The 12206-nt window shown below is 39.0% G+C and overlaps 1 protein-coding gene across 1 annotated transcript; it reads left to right on the top strand.

Moving 5' to 3' along the window:
* Window positions 1–3413: 3413 nt before the first annotated feature.
* Window positions 3414–8680, top strand: LOC128375822 (uncharacterized). Its single transcript, XM_053336238.1, has 6 exons — window positions 3414–3565; window positions 4592–5090; window positions 6056–6173; window positions 7587–7691; window positions 7972–8072; window positions 8575–8680. Exons 1-6 carry the CDS (start codon window positions 3472–3474, stop codon window positions 8678–8680), a joined length of 1023 nt encoding a protein of 340 aa, XP_053192213.1. The 5' UTR covers window positions 3414–3471.
* Window positions 8681–12206: the final 3526 nt, after the last annotated feature.

Here is a 12206-nt window from a genome sequence, read left to right as displayed (position 1 = left end):
TGTACTGTTGGTACTAAAAGTATAAAAACTGATAAAGATGCACTAATCCATTGTTAGGAGATTTGTTTACATTTATTTATAATTATTTTTATACTATTTATTGATTTTTAATTTATTTATTCATATGAATGTAGACATCAGTCAAAAAATGAGGAACGCCCCAGTTGTCACCCACACTACAATTCAACATACAACATCAAACTTTACTGTTAAAATCAATATTTCACTGTTTTTATAACATAATACATTTCTCATTGTCTAATTATACTTAGACTACAGATTCTGTTTAAACTTGAACTGTTACAGCTTCAGGACATATATATACTGGTACTTTGGGTGTTTAATCTGGGTTTACTTTATTATTTATATAAGTTGTGCCTCAATGTAAAAGTTGATGTTTTTGTATTTTTTTAAATGTTTTGGATTTCTACTTTGGTGGTTTCATTTTTGAGAAACTTCTAGATGGGTTGTAGACAAAATGTATCATCTCTTTCTGTCAGCAATATCATTAATAAACTTCAATTTGATTCAGTAAAATGTCTGTTTTTGGGTGTTTGTTCATAAATCCACCACAAGATGGAGACACCTGTCATGTAAATTCAGAGCAGATGGACCTAAATGCAGACACTGCAGGAAGCCAGAGTCTGGACAATGCACTTTATTTAGCCAACACAGGAGAAACTCAACAAATGAAATATCACAGAGACTCAAACAGTGACTGAACAGGAAACCAAAACCTATATACACACAAGGGGTGATTATAAACAGGACACAGGTGGGTGAAACAAGACACAGGTGAAACACATGAGGAAACTAACTACAGCGGGAAAACACAGGAAGTAAAATTAACTAAACACACAAGGAGGGGAAAAAAATCTTTCAAAATAAAACATGAACTAAAACACAACATAAACAACAGACAGGATGTGACAAAACCCTCTTAGGATTTAGAAAGCAGCACTTGAGGGGGAATGCACCATACTCACCTTGGACAGAAAAGATCTTACTAAATTAAAACCCTTTAATCCGTAATATATTCTTCGGGTGATTGTAGGCTGACTTTGTAATTGTCTTTATTTGGCTGTTGGAGTTCAGGTCTGAGTCCATGACCACATCTAGATTTCTGGTTTGGTTTGTGGTTTGTGAAGAAGTCACAGCAATGACTGTACTTTATGAGGACACTGGAAAAATCCAAACGGTCCCAGGAACTGCTTGTGTCCTTTTATCGCTGCTGTATTGAGAGCATCCTGGCATACGGTGCATAGCTGCCGATAGGAAAGCTCTCCAGAGGGTCGTCAAGTCTGCCCAAAACGTCATTGGTACATAGTTTACCAACACTTGAGGACTTGCACAAAAGCTGCTGTCTTCGTAAGGTCACAAACATAATCAAGGACTCTTCCCACCCGGGACACCAACAGTTCACACTGCTGTCCTCTGGAAGGTGATACAGGTCCATGAGATCTCGCACTTCCAGACTCCTTAACAGTTTTTTATCCAAGTGCCATTAAACTAATGAATTCATCAAGTGTGCAACAGTGCATAGTGGATATGCACCTCGGATGGGCCGGCTATGCAATTAAATTTGAACTGCTGCTCTTATTCATAACTGCATCTGTATTTAGGTTGAGGTTGCTATGGTTGCAAGGGCTGGATCTCGAGGACATTGGTCAATCAACCTGTCAATCAGGACGTAGCCACGCCCTAATGCATACCCTGCTTTATCGTCAAATATAAAATCAGGGAGGCCAAAATTTCACAAATGAACATCATACTGCATTGAAGAAGGCTTTAAACTAGCGATTGAGACCATAAACACATTTTGAAAACGTTTACTGAGGTTAGAAAATAAGTGAGAAGTTGGTGAATTCTCCATTGACTTGTATAGAGATGGTCGCCCCCTGGTGGCCTTTTGATAGAATGCAGTTCTAAGTTACTTCCGCGTTGGCCTCATTTCAGAGGACTGGAACTCCCCGCCTGGTAATTACCTAATGACACAAAGCAGTCCCTATCCTTTAAGTAGGATTCAAACCAGTTTAGTACTGTGCCACCCAGTTTTCCAGTCAATCTAGTAATATGTCGAATCTGGGATCCAGTAATACTGACACTGAAATTCTTCCACTGTCCGTGTTGAAGTGTATGTCATTGAAGACCTTAATAAGAGCAGTGTCTGTACTGTGGAGCGGTCGAAATCATGACTGGAAGACATCAAAAATGTTGTTGTTCAGCTGTTGGAAACCTTCTTTTTCGATGATTTTACTTAAAAATGGATTGCTTATTCATGAAGTGTCTGGATTGTTTGATGATGAGTTTTCAGGGCCTGTTGAAAAGAGATATCTTCACAATCTGTAGAAGATCTGAGGCCATGCAGGTAGAATCTAGTTGTTCAGATAAAACTTTGTCATGCTACTTGAATTGATCTTAAATGGACACAAGGGTACCACATGTTCCAAAGCTGGTAGGGAGGCATTGATTGTCTTATCTTCTTAATTTTGTCAGTGAAGGAGGAAAGTTCATTGCAGGCCCTGGAAGACTTGGTCAGTCTGTCGACAGTAGCAAAGTGTATTATTATTGTTTTATGGCAATGATATCAGAAAATTGCATTTCTCTATTATAAATGATCAATGCAAAGACTCTGGCTCCACAAAGACTTTGCCTTTGTTCAGCTTTTCGACCCTCTCTTGTTTCTATTCTGTCTAGCATGACATTTATCCATGGAGATCTTTTCTTACCAGAGACCACCTTCACCTTAGTGGGTGCAATGGCATCAATAACATTTGTAATTTTAGAATTTAAATGAATAAATATTTCACTGGTGTTTTCAGTGACATACCGTTTTGTGATTAGCTCTGTTTGAACATTTGTCTGCATGGAGATAGCACACAAAACACAGAAATGATCAGAGAGCAACATTAGTCACCACAGCCTCAGAAATGTTCAGATCCTTCAAGATGACAAAGTCCATGCCCTTTGCTGTGTGGTTGATAACTATACAGTCAACACAGATTACAGATTGGAGAGAATCATTAAACAAAGTTCCACTTCCTCTATTATGCACCAGCATTTAGATTCACTCATAAAACTGAAGTTGGGAGAGGTTGACTTGATAAGGGAAAAAATGAAGGTTGTCCTTGACAGTAAAACCATTAATTAAAAATGTTTTATATCAGAGGAAAACTGATATAAAGCCTAATAAGATGCTTTCGGACACAGTAACACATGTTGAGTGCAAGTGATCTATTACATGGACAGTGTGGACAGATATGTTGGAAGTGGAAGCTTCTCTCAACATAATGTGGGAACTTAAAACCAGACATAAGAAACTGAAAGTACAGTAGAATATATGGTGTAATAGAAAACTCCTCCCCTCCCTCCACTCCTCCCTACAGTCTTAGAGCGTGCCGGACTCACAGATTCACAGCTCTTTTCAGGATCGTGATTTATTCCACTTGGATTTGTCCCGGCATCAACAGAATGACGGACAAGTCAAAAGGGAAAAAGGTGAAAATTCGGCCAGGCCTTCCTTGGGGGAAAAATGGGAAACCTTTACCTGAGAACAATCAGGAAGGTAAAAGTCTGTTTTATGATTATAATGAGCATGCTTTGTCTGTGTAGGAGTGCTGTTTGTTTTCTGCACCATACAGAGCATCTGAAAACAGAGACCAATATGATTATAGTGCCTCAAATTAGTTATTTGTGCTATCATACTCTAAATGTGAGTGTAATACAGATGACTAACCGGTGAGAGGGATAAATGAGTAACAGTACAGTGCTCGCCTGGCATCTGGAAGTGTCACATTTTAGCTTTAATATTTATGGGTACAAGTTTATAGACAGTTTGATTGACAGAGATGGTTCCTTACTTTCCGTTCATTATCAACTGTCTAAATCTTGACAGTGTTACAGGTATCTGTATGGTTGATATAAATACATTATCAGTCATTTTGCCTGTTATGCCTGCCTGCCATTTATTAACACATTAATGGTATTTAAAGCAGGGTAATGAAGTGCAAAAAAACTGTACTCACCATATTTGGAAAACTGATTTAAATGAATACGGATCAAACTGCCATACTTCTGGTTTTGATGCAGGAGATTTCCAGGTGAATTTCCCAGAGAGAGTAAACACACTCTGAACTCAGGGTGAAGACAAAGTTTTTTTTATGTTCCTTAGGTGTGTGGTAGTAGCTTGTATGTGTGCACTTATCACTGACCTATATTCAGTTAATTCCCTCAACAAACAGACCTGTTATTTTGCTTTTCAGTATAGTGAATGGAAGTACGACTGCTATTACTAGAAAAGGCTTGGCTGAGACTGGAGCCAAATCCTTTATCAGCATACTGATAAGCTCACAATGACAGTTCTGGTGTGGCGGGAGCAGGGAGTGTGAGAACTAGAGAAGTTGGTGACAATGTCACCAAGGGGAATTTCACGCCCAGGAAATTATTAAAAGGAGCGTAACCAATTGGGAAAGAAAATGGCACACAAGTTCGAGACACACAGGGGAAGAAAAAGTGTACAATATAGAAAAATTGATTTCTAAAAATGCATTAAAATGAATATATATTACTTGAATATTTATTACTGTGATAGGAGGTGTCAATGAAGAGGACCAAAATGACAACCCCTCAGTTCAGACCACCTTAAACACCCATGAGGAACAGCAGAGTGTGAAAGAGACCACACTTCAGGAACTAGCCGAGCTTCTTCAGGTGACCCCTGGCGACATCTCTGTGAGGCCTAACACCTCTGAGGATGGATCTTGTTGTGCAGTGCCTCACTCAGGACAGGAGAACCAGCAGATTGTTGTTCGATTGGTAAAAAGATCTGTGAACAAGCATTTTCCGAAGCCACCAGAAGAGCTGGAGCCGAACCTTCAGCAGCACCTGTTGGAAGTGGAAAGAGTCGTGCAGACTCAGCTTGAGGGGCTGGCTTCCCGAATTACATGTAAGGAGTTGATGGGATGTCTGCTTGAGTGCTACCATCGTCAGACAATTGATCACCTGCATGGTCTACTCCAGAACATCAGCACCTCCAAGAATTCCTTCATGCTGTTAAAATGGGTCCAACACACATATCTTATTATTATAAGGTATTTATCTACCACATTCTGCACCATCCTTTACTCTTTTTTTGTTTTTACATGTATACTAATCTGCATAGAGGTGGAGTAAGTGGCGTAAAGTCTGTTTCAAACAATACAAAGTTGTTTGTGCATCCAGTGACCTTTAATATTAAGATACGGCAAGATATGAAAAGTCAAAGCAATAGTTAAACATTTCGAGAAATATGATCACTTTCTTGGATAGGTTACATGAGAAGAGTGATACCAGTCTCACCCAGCGTATAATGTACCATAAACAATCAATTTAAATTTTGTGATTTTTAAATTCAACCAATTGTAATGACTGGAACAAGGTTTGGACTCAAATGCACAACTCGAGACAGACAAGTTCCCAAAACACAGTCCATTAATCCAGAACAGGTCAGTAACAAGAAGGCAGTCAGACAGACCAAACAAATCCAGAGAGCAAAGGCAAAAGACAGGGTCCAAACACAAGCAAGGTTCACAAAAAACACACTGAGACTGGAACACGAAACACAAAGGAACTACAATGAACTGGCGACAAACAGAGGGAATGAGACTATATACTATAGAGGAAGGTGATTCACAAAACACAGGTGTAGACATTCAGGGGTGGGGAAACACACGAGGGCCTGAAGTGAAATGATCTGAAACAAGAAGAGAGGTAAGTAACATATCCAAAATAAAACAGGAAGTGACAAGACAAAAGCAGAAATAAACATGAACATGACCTGACACAAGACGAGATGTGATAGTACCCCCCTCTCAAAGAACGACTCCAGAAGTCCCAGGACGATCAGGATGAAGGCGATGGAACTCATGGATGAGTTCTGGGCCCATAATCTTGCTGACAGATTCCCATGATCTCTCCTCTAACCTGTATCCTTCCCAGTCCACTACTATTTATCAGATACTGCAGTCAAACATACTATTGCTCAATTCTGATGTTGGTATTTTTGGTGTTTTCCCAGTCGGGACCTGTCGGGCGCTGCTTCCCCTCAAAGAGTGGATAACATAAAATATGTCGACCTCATACTGTTCACTGAGTGGGTGACAAAAGCAAAGGACAAACTGCTTGAAAATGTGCAGGTAAGAATACTAACCTTTATCCAACTACAGTCGTTTTCTAATCTTACACCTATTTAAGAGCTGTTTTCTCAGTCTGTTTCTTGTTATGAGTGATGGGATCCAACATGATCACACCAGTTTCTGCCAAAGTTTTAGTTACTTCACAGGAAAGATTTTTGCAATAGGAGAAAGCATTGCTAGGCCTACATTCCCAATATGTATGACTTGGAAGTAAACCTCTCAGCAATTCTCTAATCACAGCATAGCAACCATTACTGGGGTGTTAAAAGATAAGAACAATAAACCATAAACCTACTTCCTTGCTTATCCAGGTGTGTAAGCTAAGCAGTCAATCAAGGTTATTTTAGATTTAAGAGAGCCTAATCTTAAATGTGTTCTTATACAGTAATAGTACAACAAACTAGCTCTGCATGGTAGTACAAGAACAATACTGTTTCTTTATTTTAATGTCTCCTACATACAAGCGTAAAGTTTATACTTAAGTCAAGTATTATTGAGTCAGCTAGAGACTGTTTTCAACCAACTTCAGTTGATAAAATCTGATACCACAGTTTTCATTTTCACAGGCAGAATTGAAATGCTTGATGGCTAGAAATGAGAAGCCTGCTCTTGTTTGTTGTAAATCTGCCAGCAACATTAATGTAAACTGTTCTTAGCAAACAGAACACATTGAAAACTCTTTACTCACCCACATCCACTTGTGGCCTGTACAATATGACATTATTGTTGTTATAGGAAATGAATGATTTCAATATCAAGGTTTAAGCAGGCGGGGAGTTCCGGTCCTCTGAAATGAAGCCAACCCGGAAGTAACTTAGAGCTGCATTCTATCAAAAGGCCACCAGGGGGCGACCGTCTCTATACAAGTCAATGGAGAATTCACCAACTTCTCACTTGATTTCTGACCTCAGTAAACGTTTTCAAAATGTGTTTATGGTCTCAATCGCTAGTTTAAAGCCTTCTTCAATGCAGTATGATGTTCATTTGTGACATTTTGGCCTCCCTGATTTTATATTTGACGATAAAGCAGGGTATGCATTAGGGCGTTTTCATAACGGTTTCTCAACAGTTGGCAAACATATTCCCTTAATCAGTAAACAGTTGAGACAGAAAGTATTAAAATAGTCATGTAAAAACAGGAACACACACATTGTATGATTTAAGACATCTGAATTACAGTATAATCCTGATTTTTATAACAAATGTGACATAACCAGTTTGTACATGCATATGAAACGTAAGCTGTCAATAACATAGCTTAGTTTCTTTCTGGAATAGACACACAAAGATAAATATGATAAACTTATAATCTGATATGTTTGTCGCTTTAATAAAAACATTCTTATTCTCTATTTAAGTCTCTGGAAAACCATATATGCTTATTAGGGCTGCTGTGTCTCCTTTTGTGCACAGAAAGACGTCAGAGTATCTCTGGAGGAAATCCTGCAGAATGAGAGACGCCAAGAAGGCGGTGATAGTGACGAAGCTTTCATTCAATTGAATGTGGACTCGATTCAGGTATTTAATAACCCAAACCTTATTTTAGTTGTTGCTTTAAGAGAATGTGGGAAAGGAGTCTAGTTTATATCTACTATGTTTGTGTGCACCCGTACATATATCGGTTTACTCAGGATTTGATTTACCTTTATGTATTGTGATATTAGTTAAATGTATGTTTTATCTAGTTATTTGTTGGCTTTTCTGTCCCAAATGTATTATTGTTTTTTTGTTTATCTGTCCTGTAATTATATTATATCTGAATGAATGAATGATATCTGTTCTTCTGTCTGTCTTTAAGTGCACCAATGCCATGTACAAAGAAGCAGAAACAGTCAGCAAAACACTGTCTGACCGTGTTCAGGAAGTTTGTTTCCAAGAGCTGCTGGTGTTTGTGAAGAAGTGAGAGTTTGTTTTTACATTAAAAAATATATGATTTTAACACAGATTTCCACCCAGAGGCTTTAATTTTGAGATTTGTTATGATTATTATGATAAATATGACATCTCAGAGATACAGTGGCTGAGAAAGGTCACTGCACTTCAAATAAAAAAAGCTGCAATGCAAATAAAAAAAGCCACAACAGAAGTGGATTGGTCCAGGTTACTGGGGACTATTATTGTCTTATTTCTCCTTCTTCTTCTTCTTCTTGTCCTTTGACAAAAAACCCACTGTCGGTCGGCAATAATAGTCCTGGGTAACCAATTCACTTCTGTTGTGGCTTTTTTTATTTGCAGTGCAGTGACCTTTCTCGGCCACCGTACAGATACCTTACTTTTGTCCTTGCCATGAAACATACTTAAATATCACAAATTATTATAATAAATTCCTTGTTCTGACTGCTTTATACTCCTGTAGATATTGTATGACAGCAACTTTCATTTTTCATTTGTTGGTTTCTAGGTACAGCGCTGAGCAGACTGAGATTCTCAGAGAGCAAACAGAAAAGGCCAAGCCAGACATGAAACTCTTCCTGAAGACTTTGCAAAACTGTGAAGCTCTTAAGTGAGTATTTGAGCACCCTTGTCTCAAATGTCAATTCAATTCAAAACCTTATCTTCCTACGCAAACATAGTTTGTAATAAAATCACATTACAAATAATATAAAAATGTTGTTAAACCACACAAATCACCTCAGGGTGTTGAAGTCACTGATGCAGGAGTTTGAAGTAATTGACAATAATGAGTTGATTTGTGTTGATGATATAAACTCTCTTTTCAGGAAGCATGTCCAGACCAAAAGTAACAACATCAAAACTTCCCTTCCTGACGACACTGTGAAAGTGCTTGTAGAGATGGAGGATCTAACTATGAAGCTCCTGTTGGAGATTGTCGCTGGCTACACAGAGGTAGTTGTTGAACTCATAGACATAATTTACATATTTAAAGATATAATATACAATTTCCATCAATTTCAAGGTCATTTGGGGTAATTCTTTACATTGGAAATAATAGTTTGACCAAAAAATGTTTCATTAAATCACAATTTCTTTCACACAGAGCCACCTTAAGATTTACTTAAAATCGAAGAACGAGCATTTCTCCATGTTGGTTAAAGAAGTAAAAGTGTGTTTCCCCAAACTGATGTGGTGTCAGGATGTCCAAGACGTACGTTAAAAATCTGATCATTGCACTCAAATCATTAGTAAAGATATTTGACTTAAGACTTGACTCTAGACTTGACTTTATACAAAATATGTTGTATATAACCTGTAATTAACTAAACTGTACTTATTGTTTTTCAGAGAGTGATGGATGAGGTCTATAAGCTCATCACTGAACTTTACGTCAAACATCTTGTCCAAATCAACCTGAGCAAGCTAAAGAAGTGCTGGGGCTCTGATGTTTGGCAAAAAGTAGCAAAAGATGCTGAGCTGCTTCACTCCACCATCTCAGATGTGGTGAGTGAACTGAAACTGACATTTACCCATTAACAAATGAATAAAATCTTCACCAGTTACAACATGAATTCATTACCTGTATGTGTTTTTTTGTGTCAGGCCTTTGGTGTCCAACAGTGGAACGGCATGCTGCTGAAAATCACAGAATTGTTGAAGTGCAATGACAATGACGGACTGAAACTTGAAGTTGCGAGCATGCAGCAGATGGGTATGACAAAGAGGTAAATCATGCAGAGGGAAAATGTTTTTTATAAACATATGTCCAATTTTTTCCCAAAAACATTTGCTTTTGTCCTCCTCGTTGGTGTTTGGAGAAACAGCCAGATCTTAAAAATTGTTCTTATAAAAAGGGACACACCAGAGGTAAAGGATCCTGTGGAGTTTCTGACTTTTAGTAGAGTTACGAAGCAGTGTTTTATATGCTGGTTCCATTGATCTACAGGTGGCTGTATCCTTCCATTTTCTGCCGCTTATCTGGGGCTGGGTCGCGTTGGCATTAGGCCGAGCAATGAAACCCAGACACCCTTCTCCCCAGCCATGCTCATCAGCTCTTCCTGGGGGATCCCAAGGCATGCCCAGGCCAGGAGAAGTATGTAATCTCTCCAGCATGTGGTGGGTCTGTCCCAGCATCTCCTCCCAGTTGTATGTGCCTGGAACACCTCCAAAGGCTGTCGTCCAGGAGGCATCCCGACCAGGTGCCCAAACCACCTCAGTTGGCTCCTTTCAATGCAAAAGAGCAGCCACCACTGCTGAGAGCAACCTGAGTCGCCTGATGGTTTGCCAGAACATCTTTGAGGCTGACCAAGAATCCCTCTCCATGGTCTCACCGAACTCCTCCCACACCCAGGATTTTGCTTCAGTGACCGCCTGAACCACTGCCTGCCAGCTGCCTTTTTGGCCATCCGGTACCTGTCTGTTGGTTCCAGAACCGGGCTAGTAAAGCCCTGAAGGCCTCCTTCTTCAGGCCTCCTTCACTGCTGATGTCCATAGGCACAGATGATTTTCAGGCCGCAACTCTGAGCCGCCGCCTCTGCAAGTGAGGTCTTGAACATGGCCAAGAGTTGAAGATCTCAAGGACGAGGCCTATGCCACACGTTCCCAGTTCACCCCTCATTGACTTCCCTTAGCACTATGGAGTGTGTGTTCACTAGAAGTTGTCACATTCAGTTACTGGAGCAAGAAATGCATTTTGGAGGAGCTGCAGTGGGTTGATGAAAACAAAATTTCAAGGATAACTATGGTGAAACAGCATCCATCAGCATCTTGTTGAGTTTCTTTTATCATTTGTCTCTGAAAAAGTGAAATGTGCTCCTGCAGTTTACTATCCATATACGAGTATCTACTACAGCACTTGCTTGACTGTCAGTGTTGGTTGATGGGCCACTGTATTTTCCATGTTTTTATGGATGAATAAATTCACCCTTACCATTAAAATCTGAACCTTTTGTGGTTTAACCAAAGTGTAATAATAATTTGTTAGCATCTACATTTCATAATAAATTTTCCATGTGACAACGAACAAGTACTATAACGGCATCTCTAAAAACTTTTCAACTGTAATTTCTTTCTGCCTAAGAACATTTATCCTGTATGTCTACACTTCATATTGGACTTAAATCTTAAATCCTAGTGGGCATTAAAGGAACTGCATCCTACTAACTCCTCATACGTTTTGCTCTTTGCTGCAGAGAGGATCTGAAGCTCCTGCTGCGATGGAAAGGTCTCACCAAACAACAGGTCAAGGAGGTGCTGGAGGCCCTTCCTGACCTCCAACCTAGACCCAAACCAGTGTCTTGGTACAATAGTCTTATGTGGCGAAGGCTGAGATTCTCTACAGAAGATTAAACATTTGGGAGACTTTAGGAGCAGACATGGTGGTTTTTATTAAATTTGACACAATTGTGATTAGGATTATGCACAATCCTTTAAATCCTGCTTGCCAAAATTTCTGTCATTTGTTTAGATGTTTATGTTAAAAGAAATGAAGTAAAGCTCATGCTGTATTTCACTGTATGTGTCATTGCAGGTTTATCCAACATATATATATATACACAACATTTGTAATTTTAAAATTGAAATGAATAAATACTTCACTGGTGTTTTCAGTGACATACTGTTTTGTGATTAGCTCTGTTTGAACATTTGTCTGCATGGAGATAGCACATAAAACACAGAAATGATCAGAGAGCAACATTAGTCACCACAGCCTCAGAAATGTTCAGATCCTTCAAGATGACAAAGTCCATGGTGTGCCCTTTGCTGTGTGGTTCATAACCATACAGTCAATGTCAACACAGATTACAGATTGGAGAGAATCATTAAACAAAGTTCCACTTCCTCTATTATGCACCAGCATTTAGATTCACTCATAAAACTGAAGTTGGGAGAGGTTGACTTGATAAGGGAAAAAAATCAAGGTTGCACTTGAGAGTAAAATCATTGATTAAAAATGTTAAAAACTGATATAAAGTCTAAAAAGGTACATAGTAACGCATGTTGAGTGCAAGTGAGGCATAATCTGTTTCATGGACAGTGTGGACAGGTATGTTGGAAATGGAAGCATATCTGTTCTGTCAGACATGTATGAGACAAACAACAGAGCAGCCATTGGTTTCACATTCATCTCCATACAGA

Source organism: Scomber japonicus, chromosome 16 (genome assembly GCF_027409825.1).
Source record: "Scomber japonicus isolate fScoJap1 chromosome 16, fScoJap1.pri, whole genome shotgun sequence".
Lineage (NCBI taxonomy): Eukaryota > Metazoa > Chordata > Actinopteri > Scombriformes > Scombridae > Scomber > Scomber japonicus.
The sequence above is the reverse complement of the archived record's forward strand: the minus strand, read 5'-3'. Positions and strand labels throughout refer to the sequence as shown.

Coding starts and splice junctions, on each gene's coding strand:
- LOC128375822 (XM_053336238.1), top strand. CDS start 3,472: ATGACGGACAAGTCAAAAGGGAAAAAGGTGAAAATTCGGCCAGGCCTT. Junction 3,566..4,591: donor ACCTGAGAACAATCAGGAAG/GTAAAAGTCTGT, acceptor TTACTGTGATAG/GAGGTGTCAATGAAGAGGAC. Junction 6,174..7,586: donor AACTGCTTGAAAATGTGCAG/GTAAGAATACTA, acceptor TTTTGTGCACAG/AAAGACGTCAGAGTATCTCT.